At 38.5% G+C, this 19,810-nt stretch overlaps 1 protein-coding gene across 7 annotated transcripts; it reads right to left on the reverse strand.

The window, feature by feature from the left end:
- Positions 1-243: 243 nt before the first annotated feature.
- On the reverse strand, positions 244-19,302 carry LOC110002928 (caldesmon). 7 transcript variants are annotated; one of them, XR_010666690.1, is made up of 18 exons: positions 14,030-14,218; positions 13,550-13,653; positions 11,062-11,184; positions 10,348-10,687; positions 10,217-10,258; positions 9,451-10,134; positions 9,022-9,057; positions 8,845-8,909; positions 8,099-8,339; positions 7,779-7,907; positions 6,797-6,840; positions 6,628-6,706; positions 6,104-6,235; positions 5,872-6,024; positions 4,610-4,681; positions 4,474-4,498; positions 3,853-3,889; positions 244-1,789 (listed from the first exon to the last, which is right to left on the reverse strand). XR_010666690.1 is itself a non-coding variant. In XM_065957036.1 (17 exons), exons 2-17 carry the CDS (start codon positions 13,621-13,623, stop codon positions 1,776-1,778), a joined length of 2,268 nt encoding a protein of 755 aa, XP_065813108.1. In that variant the 5' UTR covers positions 13,624-13,653; positions 19,188-19,302; the 3' UTR covers positions 244-1,775. The 7 variants fall into 7 exon arrangements, 5 of the variants coding, with proteins under 5 accessions (XP_065813108.1, XP_065813110.1, XP_065813111.1 ...); XR_010666689.1 differs by having other exon boundaries at positions 244-1,792; positions 14,030-14,217; XM_065957036.1 differs by lacking the exons at positions 4,474-4,498; positions 14,030-14,218 and adding an exon at positions 19,188-19,302 and having other exon boundaries at positions 244-1,792.
- Between the last annotated feature and the right edge of the window lie 508 nt (positions 19,303-19,810).

A 19,810-nucleotide genomic window follows, 5' to 3' on the forward strand; every position in this document is an offset into this window, starting at 1 on the left:
ATATATCTTCTCAAGCTTTCACCAAACACTCAGGTTTCAACACTTCATATTTCACAAGTAGTTAGGAAGGACACATCATGACATTTCCTCCCGATAGCTACAATCACAACAACCGAACAATAACACTTTTTTGTATTTCTTTATTGCTCAAGCAAGTACAAACAGTAATTTCAAATGTTTAAAAATTAGCCATTCACCACAACAATATCGTAAGACTACAAATACATTTTGGCAGGATTCAACTTATGTGCCCTGCTGACAGACGGGAGCACCAGGGTACAGCTTGAAGTAGATTACAGGCATTGTTAAAACAGAGTGCATATTGCTAATGTCTTCTTAAACTTTATTCCTGCTGCAGTGCAATTAAACTGCAAAATGAGTGAGCTGATGTTTGTTAAGACTGTCTGTTGAATAGCGTTGCATTTGGTCACTGACTAGTTTCACAGTGGATACTTTAACACATATGTAGACTGTTTTGGTGCTGTATAAAGTAAAAAAAATGTGATTTTTAATCTGAGGCAAGCAAAAAAGGTAACAAACCCATATACCTGTAGTTATGGGCTAAAATGTACGACTGGTTTTATCTGCTCCTGTGAGGTCAACGGTACCTCTTTATGATAAGGCAACCTGTGGTTTTCATAAACATTGCTTACTAACAAACCTTTTTTTCTAATAAGACATAAAGTCTTCTGTTATGAATTCAAATAAATGATAATTAAATGAGTTGTTGAAGCTACAACAACCCCAGCTTTCAGTTGTACACTTAAAATAAATTGCTGGTAAGTGAAATTAGGTCCAGATGTCCTACAAAGTTCCCTAGGAGGTTAGAGCTAACAAACAGTGAGTCTACAGCTCTGCCAGTCACTCTGTGAGGCCTTAGCTAAATGCTAATGTCAGCTTTCTAAGTTGTTTAAAATAACAAATAATAAGCTGGTGTATTGCTGACCATGGTTGTCCTCTTCAGTTTCTCTAACCAGCATTTAGCAAAAACATTTAATAATTAATCAGCAATGAATCTAACATATGGAAGATAATGGGAATGTTAATTTTAGTAAATATTTGGTCAACAGCTTGTGATTTGACCTGACGATGGCACTAAACAGCATGACAGCACACTTGAAAAACATAATAAGGGAACATTTTGACGATTGTGTGTCCAAAATATCATAGCAATCAACTCAATAACTGATGAGACGTCTCACTCAAACCAGATGAAAAGTCGCATGATGACCAAAGGAAGCAGGGCATAAGCGCTTTGAGGATCATGAAAGTCCATCAAGTAGATTTTGATCAGCATTGGTTATTACATGCAGTCAAAATAGTAACTACCATTCAAATAAAACAGTGGCAGTGAAGGACAATAAAGCTTAAATTCTTACGATTGCACGTAAGCTGTATAACAACTAGAAGAGCAAAACCAGCAGCTTGGCTTCAAAACAATATAATATTGATGCATCCAGCCATTTGAAAAGAGTCACTTTGATTAAACAGATATGAAATACACAATCCATTATCTATTAAGCATTTAACATGTGGTACTTTGTCCTGGAGACCCTTACTAGGTATTGCATATTTGGGAAATGGGGAACAACATAGATGCTGGAGTTCTTAAGTGTAGTTGATGCTGGTCCCTTGTCTTGTCCTCAGTCTGGTATGAACTTCATCAAAAGTACAGGAACTAAGGTTGAGGGGAAATTGATACAAACACAGAGCAGAGCCTTGTGTTGGGGGGGGGGGGGGGGGGTAAGGCTTTATTTTGAAGGTGATGTCAGTAGCTAGGGTCTCACACCTGCTAAAAAAAAGAGATAAACATAAAAGATCTATAAGTCAATGCATCCATCTTTAAACATCATAACTCATCGTGTTGTTTATTAGGTGTTAAAGTACATTCATCTCAGGGCTGTTAATCAAAGCTTTGGCATATGTATTTACTGTTTGTGTTGTTTAAACATAGGAGAAAGTTCTAATCACTAATACCCTACAGTCAAATCCAGGACACTTGTTATGTGATTGAAAGCTTTCACTTTGTCCTTTGCCCTGACTTCATTCTTCAGCCGTCTATTTCTGATGAAGAAGTGGGGAGGTTACAAACAAGGATTGCTATTTAGGTTCAGACCTGACACTCGACAAACACTTTTCCACTCCGATTGTTCACACTTCTGCTCAAAGCTCAGAGTTCTCCATGTCAAAGGAAACGTGATCACTGAAGGGGTGAAGGGTGAACGTCTTTATTCATGATTACACATGTAAACTGTCTCTACGGCCTGCTGGATGGATTTGAACTCTTTATCATCAGCACTGAGTGAATAAGCCGTATGATCGGGACAGATTTGCTTCCTAAACTGTTAGTAATCCCCCCAAGCAGTCGGTTGTAATGTGAAAATCAAGCAGCTGCACTCTGGTATGCTTGACAGCGAGCCGACACCCTGCATGGCATTGGACAGCCAAGGTGGCAGTGGGTGAACAGTGCACTGCAAAGACACGACAGCCATCCCATGAGTCTGGAGGGTTCTTTATACTGGGAAACAAGGTCAGGGTGAGGGTTTTTTTTAAACATAGACCACAGTGCCTTCAGAGCTGAGCCGTGCCAAAAAATCTCCAGCAGCAGAGTTGATTTACAGGGAGCAGATAGTCTGGCACAAAGGCAGGTTGGCAGGTTGCGGTCGTTATGAGTCTAAAGGGGGCAATAAATCAGTCATGGCCTTTTCCCCTTGTCCACAAAATGTTTTGAAGGGCAAACACACCTCATCTAAACTCTGCTTACCCCAGGATTGATCAAGACAAATCCTGGTTTAACATACAGTATTTGCACATTTAAGAGTCAGTATTCAGCTACTTAAATCATGTGAGATGTAGAAATAACCCAACCCAAAGACAATTCACTATCAGTAAAACTCCTACATATAAAGTTTGTAGTTATAAGGATTAGAGGGATGTACACGATTACACACTAAATGATTAAACTAATCCTAAATATTTATATTATAGCAGGTCCGCAATGCCAGTTAAACGATGCGTCAAAGCCATAACGCAGCCACCAGCAACTAGATGGGGCTGTAGCTCCAGGTAAATGGGCATACTTTCCCCACTGTGATGCCCAGTTGTTAATCAGAACTGTGGATGGATGGCATCTTGTGGAAGAAGTGCAAGTTAACCAGAGCAGTGCAACCACATTTTGAACAGACAAGTGGATGTTAACCTGCAATGAGGGTAGGGAGGCTGGTGGTGGTAGCCTATGCTAATGCTAGCCACACTCTGCAAACCAATTTGACATTGTTTACCTGCAGGGTGAAAGTCAATTGGAGCCACTTGAGCCATTTGGCCTAGTTTAATGTCTGTGAGCTTTAGTTTGAATCTCCATTGGGTTGCCAAGCATTTAGCAAAGGGTCACTAATAGTTAAAGAGCGAATGTGATTTTCTTTTAATATTAGCTGTGTTTTAGAAGTAGATTAAATCACAGACAGAGCCCAGCGAGATGTTTTCAGCCTATAGTCAAAGCTACGCTACTTAACTGTTCAGGGTTGCTTATTGTTTAGCATTTCTTGCTTTTTAGATTTCCTGGATTTGAAACTTTTCTGTCTATTTAAATGTACTTATGCAGCAGAATGTTGAAGCATGATTTCATTTATCATGGATAATTATTCCTGATGCAACATAGGCAGCATTGTAATGCCGAGCTTGTCAAGGTTCACATTGCAGTTTATCATATATCACTATTTGCTTATATTTGCATTGAAAAGTGTATCAATTTATGCTGATAAATAATGAAGTGAAAGTATAATGTAGACTAAAATGGAAAGTCAAGATTTTGAATACATTCAACTCTTATTTGCAGTCAATGAAGTTACTTACCATTTGTGGTAAACTTGCTCTTGACTCCAGCTGCCAACTGTATTTTAGATAGAATGAAGGAAATAGAGAGAAAAGCAACAAATAAGAAATTATTAATACGTTAATTATTATACTGCAGGGAATGCGAAAAAATGTAAAAGACACTCCCCTCATCTGCCTCTTATTTAAAAAAAGATAGTAACACTCCCCCAAATATTTTCAAACAGTCCCTCGATGAAAAATAGTTTATACATATTTTAATATAATTTCACTACATGCTTACCTTTTAAAATGAGCAAATGAATAAAACAAACAACCAAACAGTCAGTGGATTGTCAAAAACTGGAGCCTAATCTCAATAATATCAATACTGTTTAAGACAAATGAAACATGCTTTAGAGCTATAACTCTGAATATGAATAATTGAATTAACTCTGATTTGATTAATTGAAATAAATCAAGCCCAAACAGTACAAAAGTATCTCAATTTATCAAAAGAAAATGTGTCCCAAATAAGTGGAAACTTGCCAATCTGGCAGCACCAAACACACGTGTTGTAATAACATTAAACAGTGTCAACACCACAAATATCAGTCACTCTGTGCCAGTGGGCGTGCATTAAGTGTTGTAACCACAAATTACCTCTGACACCCGTTTATCTGGTAAACTGAATGAAACAAAAAAAAACAGGAACATGTCACTACTTTAAAGCTTGAAAATCTCCCCTCCATCACAGAAGAAAGTTCCAAGTGTGTGCATGTCCGTGTGTGTGCGTTACCTTGCCAGGTGCAGAGCCCTTCTTGGTTTCCCACATGCCACGCTTGTTACCGATGTCACCTGGTTTCCCATCCTGTGTGATGAGTGAGACCAGCCATAATCATATGAGTACCATACAATGGAGGAAGTATAGTATTCTGATCTTTTATGAAAAACCTACAAATCATTGTAGAAATAATCTTCCACACTTAAAAGTTACAAAGTATAAAGATGGTATAGAAAAAATAAACATCTATTGTTAAGTACAAGTACCCTAAAGTTGAAGTTGTAAGTACTTAACTTACAGTAAAAATAAAGACGAGAGACAGAAATATAGAGACATTAGACTGTTGTACAGCTTCATCCCATTAGGGGGAGGTGTTGCCGTATAAGTAAGGGTAAGGTTATAAGTGTTCCTCTGGCCAAGACGTTTGACCCCAAAGATATCTCACGCATAAATTTCAAGCTAGAACAATGTCACACGTCATCTTGGAGAGTGCAATGTCTCCACTTGAAGAGCTGGTGGGAACAGCAGCTGGTGTCCTTCTTTGAGAAGAGGACACAATGTCGACCAAGTACCAAGTTACAAGTAGCCTGTCTTAGTCTGACTCATATAAACTAAGAAAAATCCAAATTAATCATTCAGTGACCTTTTTTTAAATGTCAGTTTCGTATAACAGGAAAAAGTGTTTCTATAATGAATGTCCCTAAGTAAATGGCCATCCCAATATACCTAAATTACACATGAACATTGTTGGCATTAAGTAAGAAAAAGACAACAAACAATCTTTAAAAGTACTTCATTCTTGAGGTGTACTGTAATATAATCTTAAAATACCAGCATAGTGATTGATGTGTTTACAGAGTGGTGTAGAAACGGCTGTGCAGGGAACCATTTTGGCATTCAGCCTCTTGACACATAACTGCTGCTCTGTGCTTTGGGAGTGGACTACACAAGGGGGAATAATATTCTTCTTCCAGCCAATGATTTTCCACTTGTATGCTTAAATACATGTATATAAAATCTCTCACATCTTCTAAAAACTAGTATGCAGTAGCGTTGTTGAGTAAGCTGCCCATGTGGTGTCACTGCAGTCCAGGCAGCGACTCGGTCGACACCAAGAGGTCTGAGAATTGCTGCAGCCAACAACGTGGGATGTTGATGTGCAAATGATCAGGTTAACATGTCCAGAATATCAACGGATTACTCTATTCATGTAGCACTGGTGTCTCATTTATAATAGCGTGTGTGTGTGGTTAAGAGAGGGATTTATTAGGCCTTACTGCAGGCTTTGCTGGTGGTGATGCCACTGCCGGTGCCGCTACAGGTGCAGGTGCAGGTGCGGGTGAAGGTGTTGCTATCTTCTCCGTGTCTGCAGGCTTTGCCATCCAGCTGTTAACACGTCCAGTCACGCCTCCTTTGATAACAGCCACATCCTGGGAAAAGAGACATCACAGTTACTAAAGCATGTGTCAGTGAATCTCTGTTCGTGCCTCTTTCCTTCCTCTCTCTCACCTTGTTAGCAGGGGGTGGACTTTCAGAGGAGCTGCTGACGTTGCCCTTCTCCCACATGCTCTTGATGCTCCGTGTGCCTCCTGTAGTAATATCTGCCATTGGTGACTTTGGAGATTTCGCTTCTTTGTTTCCCTGTCGTTGAAAGGACGGATTTAACTTTTGCATTGGATATAACATCGCTGTGTCGACTTAGGATCAGTAACGGAAAGCAACTAAGTAATTTTAATCAAGTTTTAAGTATTTCTACTTCAATTTGATGTTGCTTTTGACTGCGTGTCATGGGCACTTCTTTATTAAAAAGCTTTATAAACTATCTATTTTCCAGATTTAAAATTAACATTTATATCTTAGCAACTTATACCTCAAACTACCCTATATAAAAGAAACGTCTGTTCTTTGACTTAAGAAGGACTTATAAGAATTTGACACATTATGGACAATTTTTATATTGCTGTGTTGCTACTTTCCTTGAAGTGTCTGATTCCTCTGCTTCTGGCTTATGCTACTGAATAGTGTTCTCTCACCTGGATGGCAGAAGTGTACTGATCCAATCTGTTTCCTATCTTGGACATGATCGGAGTGTGAGACACTCTGGGTGTGCTGCTGTGTGGATGAACAACACATTGGACATTAGTAGGGTGACCAAATATAGGAGTGTCTTTATTTTACTCTAAAATACCTTGTATGGCTCACCTCTTCTGGGCTGATTTGTTCAAGAATTCTGCCTTTTCTCCAATCTGTACAAACCAGCATAGTTTAAAATGATAAAAACAGCCTTTCATTGTAATGCACAAATGCTTTCTAACATGTTCAAACTGCCCTGACTTTCTACTTGTTTCCAAGACAACCTCAGTGGAAGACAGAACAGCCTATGCTTGAAAAGTTCTCTGAGCACTGACTTGGTTGGTGCCCCAGAGACCAAACTGGAGAGTTTGGTTGTCTGGCAGCAAGGATACACATGCAGAAAAACACACACACACACACACACACACACACACACACACTGCTCACACACACACACACACACACACACACACACACACTGCTCACACACACAAAAGTGCAAACACTCATACTCACACATTCCTGTTTGCATGAATTCAAAGGACATTGCATTGACGTATGTTTATTGTCTCTAATCTTTACCTTACCACAACTTTTCCACTCTTCAACCCTAAGTTATATTCAAATGTAACCTAAACCTGTCACCACACTGAAACGTATTGATTTGCATTTTGTACTCAATAGGAAGGCGGGTCCCCATAATGTGATTTTGTTTTAAAGTCCCCACAACATCAGTAAAACATGGCCACTCACACAATTTTCAGCATTCCTCCAAAAATACTCCAACAACAAAATTACCCAGACAGGGTCCTTTTTTTTTACAACCATATTTGATTACAGCACAGGCGCCAGCTCACATCTTTTTTCATATTCTTGACAGCTGACTTATCAGGAAATTACATTGCTGAACTATTTCTTGGAACATTTGACTTCCATGAGTCTCAAGTTTGCTGGTTAAAGACTATAGGATCTAGAGAAAAACTGCAAAACAAAATTTGCTTTACATAAATTTGACCTATCATCTTGCAGACAGAATTAAAGACAATTACTGTATTTTCTTACTGGAAAACAATTTGTCTGTATCGGAACATTTTTTTCTCAAACAAAATACCTTTGATGATCCTTTGGGACTGATAGCAAAGGAGGGTTTAGTAGACACCACCTCTTCCATGATTTTCTTCTTCTCTGCAGCCTCTGCCCTCCTTTTCTCAATCTCCTCTTTCATTCTCTTCCTCTCCTCCTGTTAAGAACAAAAAAACAAAAATTAAAATCACACTTTTTTCATTGGAACAACAAACAAATTCCTCTTCAGGGGCTTAAAAATGGCCTCTTGAACAAAATCGTACTTTTTAACAAAGTCACGCTAACATTTCCAAATTGGCAATATTTCATTTGCGTACTTAGTTCCTGAAAGTGAAGCACCACCCTCACCTGTTCTTTGGCTTTCTTCTCCTCCATCTCCTGTTTCTTCTGCCTCTCCTCCTCCTCCATGATCTTCCTCCTCTCTTCTCTCTTCTTCTTCAGCCCTTCCAGCTCGGCCTCTGCGTCCTGCTGCTTCTGCTTCATCTTTTCCATCTCCTCGCTTTCTGCGTTGTTTCGTCGGCGCTTCAGCTCCTGCAGCTTACGCTCGGCCTCCTGTCGCTCTGCGTCATCGGCCTTGGTGGAGGGAACACTGTCACACAACACTCATGATTATTAAATGATCATTTAATATATGAAATTAACCGAATGACACTAAAATCTCAATCTAAATTTTCAAATTTAAGTCAAATTTCAGAGCAAACATAATGTTGATTTAGGAACCAAGTTGGACTTATGATGCTCTCATTCAGAAACTCAGGCTTTTTTTAACATTGCCATTTTATACATACTGCTCAAGAATGGTATGCCTGATATGATGATGAAAATATGAAAACATGTAGGGTACACTTAAACTAAATGCGTTTCTTCATGCCTTTATTAAGTGTCTCTTATGACCCCGTCCACAACAGTTCATAGCTTAGCTTCCATATAGAAACTCATGCCTATTTCTCCTAACAGGGACAGAGCTGACTGTCGTCTACTATATGTATCACTTATAATCGACAAGTATCTTATACATCCTAATTCAAACAAACCAAACTATTACTATAAGCCTTCTATCATATCACTGTCATATTCTGTCTTTCCAACTTTACCTTGATGTCTTCTCTGTTTTCTTAAGTCTGTTCTCAAAAAGGGATCCGTTCAGTTTGGCTGGTTCCTTTTTTGAGGAGAAAACAAGGGGACAAGTCAATTTGACTACTTCCACTTTAGCTTCCTTATCTCAGAAACATGCATTTCGTAAACTGAATGACAAATAGTTTTTGGTTTACCTTTTCCTTAAAACCAAATCTCTTTGGCTTCTCCTCCTTTTAAAACAAGACATAATATTATTAAAACTACTAAAAACAGAGGCCAAATGGAAACACTCGTTAAACATACAACCACCAAACAAGGATGCAATATGAGGCCGGGCAGTGAAGTAGACACCGATGTAAACTGAACACTAATTACAATTTGACACCTCGCTACATATTTTATCCATGTGGCAAACAAAACATTGGTTAACAGAAAACATATCGTAGAGTAAATAACTGCTGAGCTAAAACAGAACCTGGATAGTTCAAATATGTCATCTGATTTTATAGATTAAGGGCTTGTGTTACATTAGAGTGGATTCTGTTACTTTTCAGATTAATAAGAGCATATTCATTTGAGGCTTCCAGGTTTCTAAGGAGATAGTTTGTGAACCAAGTCAGTACCTCTTTCTTTTTCTCCTCCATCTCTCTCCTGATGCGTTTCTCCTCTTCCTCTTTTTTCTTCTTTATTTCAGCCTCCTTTTTCCGCTTTTCCTCCTCCAAGTTCTTTTTTGCTTCCATCTCCTTTTTCCGTCTCTCCTCCTCCTCTTTCTTCTTCTTCTCCTCTAGCTCTTTCTTCTTCATCTTTTCTTCCTCCTCTTTCTTCTTCTTGTCTTCCATTTCTTTTCTCCGTTTATCTTCCGCTTCTTTTTTCTTCTTTTCTTCCATCTCTTTTTTTTGTTTATCTTCCTCTTTCTTTTGTCTCTCTTCCATCTCCCTTTTCTGTCTTTCCTCTTCTTCTCGCTTCAGTTTTTCCGCCATCTCCATCTCCTGTTTCTGTTTTTCTTCCTCCTCTTTTCTTAGCCTCTCTTCCATTTCCTTCTGTTGGCTTTCCTCCTCTTCCCTCCTCTGCCTTTCCTCCTCCTCCTTCAGCTGTCTCTCCTCCTCCTCTTTCTTTAGCTTTTCTTCAGTTTCCCTTGTTTGCCTTTCCTCTTCTTCTGTCCTCAGCTTTTCTTCCTGTTCTTTTCTCTCCTCTTCTGCTCTCCTATTTCTTTCTTTTTCTTCCTCGTCTTCTTCCACAGATTTCTCTTCAGCATCTTTCTGCTCCATCTCCTCTTCAGCTGCTGCAGCCACCTCCTCAGTCTCCTCCTATAAAATAAGTGAGATTTGTGTCAATGTTCATGCAGATATAGCCACAAAATGAAGCAAAGTCTACAATTAAAGACCTTACCTCATCTCTTGTGCTTGTTGTTCTTGATTCCTCAACAGATTCCTGTCAGAAAAAGACAGAGACATTAGCTAAAACTAATAAATTCACTTAAAACATCATCTCACAAATCTGAACACATTTTACATTATAACCTTCTCATCCTCGTTCTTGTCCTCATCCTCCTTCTTCCAGGAGTTTGTATCCGTTTCTGCCACCTCCTCTTGGGCTGGTTCCTCCTTCTTCTCCTCCTCTTCCTCCTCTTCCTCCTCCTCCTCCTCCTCTGTATGTTCCCGTCTGCTGCTGCTGACTGAGGATTCCTCTTCGGGTGTGCTGTCCGTACCATTGGTGGTGCTGATGGTGGGGTCAAGATCCTTCTGTCTCTCCATGGCCTCCTTCATCCTCCTCTGCCTGCGCTCCTCCCTCTTAGCGAGCCGGTCCAGCAGAGCCTGGTCATCATCTGTACCTCCGGTGGTGGAATCGGTCTCCATCACACTGTAAGAAAATTAGATTCACTTGTTCATGAGAACAGCCAAGCCTGAAATCCATGCTGAATCAAAGAATGATCTCAAAATCCCTTTTGGAACTGGATATTTTTATCCAATCAAAATTGATAAACACATTTAGGCAATTTAGCCTTCATGTGTAGGACATCTGAAGAGAGAAAAGAAATGTTGAGAGGAGAAAGTGAGGGATGACATGCAACAAAGGGCTGAGGTCGGATTTGAACGTCCACTGCGGTGAAGACTACAGCTTCGGTACATAGGGCGCGAGTTCTGAATCTCTTTCTCCTCTTGTTTTCCTGGTTTGTCCCATTACACTGTGTTATACGCTCTAGTCTCTACCCAGAAAGATTGTTTTCACCGTACCTAGTGTTAATCACATCGGTGGATCCAGACTCCTCCGAGTCCCTCATCTTCTTTCTCTCCTCCCTCGCACGACGCCGTCGCTCTCGAGCTTCCTCCTCATCATCGTCATTGGTGAAACCAACACTGAGAAATGACACATAAAGAAATCATTTTCATATAATCATGAAAGAAGAAGAATTAATAATGTGACATAAGTTTTATGTAAGAATATTAAACCCTTCATGCTTCTTATTACTGTATTATCACTGTAACTTACAAAGCAACAGGCACTGACTTATAGTTGTGTTTTAAAAGGCGTACTAATATTTATAATAGTACTATATCTATCCACTAATGTATATACATTTTCTAAAATGTATTGTGAAAAGATTGCATTTTTTTCTACCAGCAAACTTGCCTCAACTGTATTTGAGCACATAAAAAAACCTTCGTGAGGTGACGTAAATAACTTGAACTACCCGGCTTCACAAGCTGTTTGATGAGTAAATCATTTAAAGGATGTTATTCCAAACATGAGCTTTAAGTTTTCAGTGTTTTAAAGTTTTCAGACAACCAGAAGGGCATTTGAAGAGGAAGACCTCAGCCAGCCAATAGTTGAGTCTTCTATGATATACAAATTGGTAACCACTGATAACCATAAATTGCTTCTCTCAAGTGTTTGATCCACTATTTCTGATTGAGACAATTGATTGATTTGAGTATAATCTGGTCCTGTAATTTTTTCAGTAACTCTACAAACATACAGACCGAAATGAACTACGCCAAGAAACAGCCGGCACTGAAATGCAACCTTGGTAAAGGTAAAGATCTCTAATATGAACATTATTTTGTGTAATGGTGGTACCTTATAACCCCTCATTATATTGATATGAAACAATGATGTCAGTGACACTATTTAAAGCTAACTTTGTAAGCCATGGCGGTTGATGGGAGACACTACAACAAAGGGAAAACGTAATATTCCGCATGTGTCGGAAACCTAAATGTTACATTGAAGAAATGAAGGGTATTCAAATAGATCAGAATGACCCCAATGGCTACCTTAAGCAAGGCAAAAGCTGTAATGTCAAAATGTTGCAGTTAAATTTACAACAAAAAAAACGTAAGAAGCGTTAAGTGATTATAATGAGAACCTCTCATGATGTGGGAGAAATCAGGGAGATGAAGGATAAAACAACCAAATCAATCAAGCAGAATCCAAAGTGTTTCAGAGAAAGCTATCTTGAGCTAGAATAAAAATGGCAGGCAAAACATTCCAGCGTGCTGATGGGCGGAAAAGGCAAGGCAGGCTGTGTTGGTACTGCTGGCAGGGCTGCCAGAAGGACTGTGAGAAAAATAGTCAGGAACGCCTATTTTTCCACTGGGACACTGATCAGACATCGGATATGACAGCCAATGTCTTATGAGCTGGGACAAAGTAAAGTGTTGAGATTAAATTATTGTTAACATCTCTGTTATTAAGTCGCTATACAATCTTTGCAGTTAAGAAAAAAAAAATGTATCCAATGAAAGAACAAAAACAAACAATATGCACCTTCATCTGCCAATATCTCTGAAACCTGTCTGTGTTGGCCTCAAAGGCCATTTGATCCAAATGTGTACGTAAAAAAAAGAATGAATTTACATCCATTTAATAAGGTTTATTATTTGTGCAAAAGCAGGTCATTATTTTTTGTCAATAAGAGCCTATTAGGTTAAGTTTTATTCAATGAGTGAAAAGGAGACATTAATCAGGTCTACTGTAATTATTGCTCAAATTCCCAATCCCCAAAACCAGCATTTAGTTTAGAAGATTTCATGAATTTGGACCCACATATAGTATTCACAAAGGTGTTTTTTCTTATGTCTAAATCTTTTATTTGTCTTGAGCAAGTAATTTAACTTCTAAATGTCAACAATAACTCTTACTGGTATTTTTCTGTTTATCTAAGCACAGAGAGACAGGGAGGGAGGCAACAGAGAGCAGGAGACAAATCCAAACAGCAGCACAGCAGACTGACTCCCCGATGAGTGAAAAAAGGCAGCAGAGATCATTAAACCGTCATCGCCTGAACACCATCCAAGTCCTGTCTGCTCTGCACAGGACGGACACATTCACAAATACACTTGATATAGTTTGTGCTGCATCCATTTGAATTAAACACCCGTGCACATCTTAAAAGGGACTTCCCTGTCAGCAGCTGTTTGGTAATAACTTTGGAAACAACCTCACATGAAGTTTAGAAAAGTTAAAGGCGGGGAATGTGAGCTCCTTATGACCAAAAGGTAAACTTAAGCTAAAAATGTTTTGTGTTTTTTTGTGAGTCTTGAGCTAAAGAACCAAATAATCAACGTAATGAAGCTGTAACTCACAATGTTATAGAGTAGATATACTTTCAACCCATTTGTACAATTGACTCCATGAATTCAGTTTTATTTTACTGAATTTAGTGCGTGTTAAAACTTTAACATTGACAAATGCTGATATATTCCCAGAGGTTTTGCCCACCTGTTCTCCTCAAGGCGCATCTGCTCCCTCCTCTGCCTCCTCAGCTCCATGCGGCGGTCGAAGTCATCCTCCATGATGCCCAAAAGATTCTCCTAAATTTTTCACTGCAAGACACATATTTATATCAGATCATTTTGTGCTACATTTAGTCTCTCATGAATTTGGTTTATACTTGATCAGCAACGTTTCATCAGGAGAAAAAAAACATGTTCTGATTGCTGCTCTACTGTGGCACTTTTTCATACAGTTGTATCTTACAATCCTGGAGTTTATGTCATTTCATCATAATGTTTATTTCACTACTTTCTCAGGTTTAATACAAAGTCAAAGCATCACTTAGACAATAAACATGCTCAAGTCAATTGTAATCCGTAAATTATTCAGAACCCCATCAAACTAAAGGTAAACCCCCCCCCAACACAGCATCATGACACAGATAGTAACATAAGGATCTACATGACATCTGTTGGTTTATAATACCTTAACAGTAGCTGAAGTTTAGTCCATGAAAAGCAGCGTCTCCCCTCTCTGCATACATCAACTTCTACAGTCTGGTTTTTATCTCAGCCCTTCTGCTACATGAAGAATTCCTGCTTGTTCTTTCAGCCACTTTAACTACCAGAAAAGGCAAAGCCTGCCTCTGTGCTCTCCTCTGTTTCTCCTTCAGCCTCCCTCCTCCTCCTCCTCCTCCTCCTCCTCAACCTTACTCCTGCTCTCTCCCTCTGTCTCACTGTTACTCCCTGATCTCTGAATACAGACTCTTCCAAATGGTTTCCCTTGGTTTGTCTTGTTTTATTCTCCACAACATGCCTGACATCCAATAATAGTTGAATAGTCCATATAACTACTTCAATAGGACTGTCAACACCTTTGATTGCCATTTCCAAACTACTGCTGATAAAATCCAATATAAAATAATACTTTTTTTAAACACTTTCAAAAAACTTAAAATCTTTTAACCACCCTGTTTATAAAAAAAAAGTCTGCCAGCAACTCCAGCCACCAAAAGCAGTGTAATGCAGTAAAGTTAGGAAGTCTGTCCCACTCATTGGATGATGGAAGAATTAAACTAATAAAGATTTCTAGATGGTTCAGTAAATCTCATGATGTGCAAACCCTCATCATTTTCTGTGCAATCTTTCTAAATGATCACAAATAAAAGAGAGGATATATCAAACATACGCTTTGGAAGGAGTCTGTAAGACAACTTGCCTAGATACAACTGTGTGTGACAAACCAATGATTGATTAGTATTGTTCAATAACTGGATGTCTTCTGGATAACTTTCCAAAGATCATTAACTAAACAACATTTGATACACACATTACTGTACAGCCATTATTGTTATAAATATAAATATTTCAGTTATATTTGAACTATTACAGAAACATTTACAACTCAAGAACTCACTGTTGAGATAAGAACACATGTGAAATCTATTTTGTGAGAAAGACAAGTAAGGTTGATCTGGACCTTAAACATTTAATGAATATGAAATGAGTTCAGTGGAGCTGGACACAGGCCTCCAATCAACCTGTATAAGTCAAATGTCAAACATTTGTGCAAGAATTTTGTTCCACACATACTCGTACACATTTAATTTCAACCATTTGACATTAGAGCACATGATGAAAAAAAATGATATGTGGAACGTTTCTGGCCTGACACCATGAAGAAATCTTCCTCTACAAAAAAGTGTTTGGTTTGTTTTGATGATCTGAGTGCACACAGACACTTTTTTCCTTCTTTATTTGATTGTACCCCATAAAAATGCTGCGTAAATCCTCCTCAATAGGACTTACATGCAACATATTTTCGTCCAAAGTCGTCAAGCTGCCAGTATCAGTCTCGATCATTTGAGGTTCAAAAGAAGGGCAACTGCTTTATCATAACTCTATGTAGAGATCCTCAACTTTAGAATTTAAGAGGAGCCCACCAACAGTGAACGGCCAGTCAAAGTGGGACACAGAGATAAAACAGTTAGTTTTTACAGACTGTATATGGCCAATGCCATAGGAATTCAAACTGAATGGGTCAAATAAGGTTTGTTTCCAAAACACTCACACAGGAAACGAGACATTTGAGAGCTTTCCTGGAAAAGCAAAATACTATTTTACACGTACTTCCCTGGAAAACAGGTAAGTGAGTATTTAAAACCCAATTGATGTTACATAGACAAAAGGTTTGGAGAACTTTTTGTTGCTTATTTAAAACACGGAAAAATATATGAAAAAAACAAAGAAATATGGCACGTTGAGCTACTCCAGTGACGTTGCTCTCACTATGTCGGCCAGTTGGTCAGTCCACTGCCTTGGTAAAGACATTCATCTGGCCAAGAGGATAAATTCAAACAATGGTGGAAATCCCCCAGAAAATGTGCACACATTTAAAGTCTCTTAACATGATTAATGTATTTTTTTTTACCCTCAGTCTTGACCCTGTCAGTATGTAGTGTCCTTTTTTATCCATTGCCATGACATTTAAATGACAATGTGTCCAAAATGTTCATTTATTGCCAATGCAAGCAAAGTGATTATACGCCTATCATGGCTAAGCTCTGGTAATTTTATACATACAAGTCAGTCTCAGGTTCAACTTCTTGTTCACCATGGTCAATTCTGGCTTTAAAAAAGAGTTGGCGACATACAAAAGACCAAATGTGAGGCTTCAGAATGTCCCTTGAACATAGCATAGTCCATTTTTCTGAGACAGGAGCTGGATCATTATGGAATCTGTAGATCAGCACACAGAGACCCAATGACCTGCAGTCTAACAGCTCGCAGACATGTCAGTGAGCTATTGAGTGAGCCGCTGCAGTCCTGCATTTCACCTGACTGGTGATTTGTATGAATAGTAAGTGTGCTGTTTGTGTTGAATTATTCATCTTACACTAAAATAATCCAAATTTCATTCGTCCAATTCAGATAAAGAACTGATGGATTTGGCATTTTAGGTATATACAAATGTAACTGACATGGAAACAGCCCAGGAAAGCTCCAAACTTTGATATTACAATGGATTTCCCTTGTTTATGTCTGACATTTTTTTTTTACAATGCTCTCCCCTCTTGTGGCCTGCTCACAGTTTAAAAAGCTAGTGCAGCACCTCTCTCTCTCTACCTCTACATGCTCACTGTCAATCACTATTCTAACAACTCCTAGGCCTTAGAGCTAGAAGGTGTTTGCCTATGAGCTAATTTCCAAAGACGTTTACATTATCATTCATGCCCAATTTCTGGCATTAAAATGGTTAACTGTTATGTCACAGTACTGTCTCTCCAGACTATGTTGCTATCTTTATCACTCCAATATTTAAACATTGAATCATGATGTAGAGCAAATCAAACGTGAATACCAATCGAGAACATGCTGGCAGAAGATACTCTGAGACAGCAAGGAAATCAGATTTTCTAAGCCTGACAACCTAAAAGTGTTTGCCTTAAAGTGCTTAAATAGTGAAGGAAACAAATAAGACAGTTTTTTTACTACCACTTTAGATCCTCATCATCATTTGCCCTGAAATACATATTATCCTAAATACAAACTATATGTGTTTAATTCTCAGATAATTCTACATCCTAAAATCCGACACAGTCCTTGTTAAAAGGTAAAGAAAGTGCTTACACACCCTGATAGAATAAACTGTTGCCTCAGAGGCGTTTGCAATCAATCAAGAAGAAACAGCCGCTTACTCCACATGACCAAAAATGGTCACATATGAAAAAGTCTCTGACCAGGGAACAAATTCCACACGGTGCACAAACCACAACATACTGTAATAATGACCTTTTCTTCTGCTCTAATAAACTGTTTAAGTATGGTATAATTAAAAGAGGATGTTTCTTGTTTTATGGCTGGTAACCATCCTCTGGTAAACTGTAGGTTTGAAAGCATCATATCCTCTTTATGCAGCATGCTCAGTGGGAGCCCCCCCCCCCCCCCCCCCCGCGCTCTGCAGCTCAGCTTTGTTTTGAGAAGCAAAAGGACAGAAGTAGTCCATCATTTACTGGCAGGTGTAAACTAAAAAAGTATAAACTTCTGCCTACTTGCTTTATTTTTTCAATGACTGCAACTAGAGATAAGAAGAGACTAATTCAATCTGACTCTAAGGTGTAGTTTTAGTTTCCTCCTTGCCTGGCCACTTAAAGGAAATAGATGCAGTACGTACACTCCCTGTTCTGCATCCCGTCAGCTGAGATGGTGAACTAGGCCTCCTTTTAAGGAAGCACACAGGCAGTGTTAGTTGTAGTGTCCCTGCTTGGCAGAGTTTAGGGCCATGGTCAGTTAGCATGGTTTACACTAGGAAATACCTGCTGCTGTACAAAGTGACAATCTAAGAATAACCGATTTCCACTGTGATGATGATTTACATAATGCTGCTGGGAGGCAGAGAGTGCAGCTAAAAGGCTGATTGTCATTGATACTAAGATTTTTAGAATTTTTAGAAGTTTAAACAAATAAATCCTAAATTATTCTGGTGGTCATTAAAAAAATATTTCTCTTTACATCTTATTAGACTTGATGGTGGACTGATTACCTATGAATGACTCTGTCACTATTGGAATACTTCAAAAGTCCTCTCTTCTTTTGGTCAACTGTATTTTACACAGTCTCTCTGTTGATGGTGGTTTTTGGATTGGGCTAATTTAATATAGCTTTTTTCACAGTATAACATATTTTTAAGTCTTTGTTACAAAGTAATCCTGATTTCAGTAATCTGGAAGAGGAGAGGATGGTCTCTTAACACACAAACACATTTCCAGTCTCCAGAGAGGGAAGTGTCATACACACACACTCCGACCATGTGTGGTTGTAGCCTTTATCTTCAATACCATCTAAGGAATAGGAGTCTGAGTTGTTAAACACGGCAAACAACTTTTCCACTGCCAGACTTCTGCTCAATGTTTTAAAAACGCATGTAAAGTTATGGCATTTACTAAGTGCAACAGAGCAGATTCAAGTGCTTTAGTATCAAGGAACCAGGGGAGAAGGGAATGAGACATGTTGTCAAATCTTTCACAATCACTTGAGATGCTGTGTTTTTCGATTCCTATCCCAATTTAGAAACATATTTCATATTTTCAACCTTCAAAATCATTTTGCATGGAGATATTTACAGTCGATGACCTTTCACTGAAATGACCTTTCTATTGCAAGTTCAGTCATATTTGATGAAGAATACAATGCTTTTGTTAAAACAGAAAATGTGTTGTACTATCAAATGTCCCTCTTGGCTATTTGTATTGTTCAGTTTTCTGTTCTGCTCTGACTTTGTTTCAAGATAAAAATCAGTTTCTTTGAAAGTGAACGTCAGCCCTTAAGGATGTGTCCTCATTTACGACAAAGACAGGAGACATTTCATCACCCTCTCTAGTCCTTTTAAGAGGAGCGGAGAGAAAACAGTTGTAGTAATTTATTAAGAGCATCTGTTCCAATCTGAACAAGGTGGTTTGAGATTGAGTCTTGACATCAAATGATGTATGAAGGCTAGCAAAACTTCACCGGTGTAAGTGGCTCGTATTTATCTGGTAAACATACAAATCATAAAATAAAACTCACAACCCAAAAATTGACATCCCCCTCTATCTGCATTAGGTTATAAAAAAAAAAACATCACAAATGATCATCATCAAACTTACCTGGCAGAGTGACCAAAGTGACTTCTTGCTTGAAAACATCAGTGGAAGAGCAACCAGAGGTTTATAAGCACAGTGTGCAGAGTTCAGCTCCGCCTGCTCAGAGTGATACTCTGTGATATTCACACAGGGCTGATGTGTATTTAAATTGTAGTGCATTTGAATCCTGTAATTTATAAACAGTAGTTTTTTAATTAAATCATATTTGGTAGTAACAGTCTGTTGTATTATGAAATGGTCTTTTTAAAAACAGTATTTAAAGTACGTTTGTAAGGGTTCTTTCTTTTCTACTTTAATTCACACCTTTTTAAAGTTATTTTCTTTTTTAAATATTGTCCTGAAATATCATATTTAGGGCATTTTCACAACAAGCTGAAAATGTTTTTCACCTGCTTCTTGCCTGTGAGAATAAAAGTTGTGATGGAAAATCTCAAATGAAAGAGCTGACACTGTACATGCTGTGTACATTCAGCACATACACATATCTGTGTATAAACATTCAATTGTATTATATCTTTAACAGTTTGTATTTTAAACAACGTACAGTAAAACAACCGACCTATGTAGACCTTTTCATTTACGTTGGCCATCGTTATTATTATTTCTTTCCCTTTTATTCGTGAAAT

Source organism: Labrus bergylta, chromosome 7, assembly GCF_963930695.1.
Source record: "Labrus bergylta chromosome 7, fLabBer1.1, whole genome shotgun sequence".
NCBI classification, from domain to species: Eukaryota; Metazoa; Chordata; class Actinopteri; order Labriformes; family Labridae; genus Labrus; species Labrus bergylta.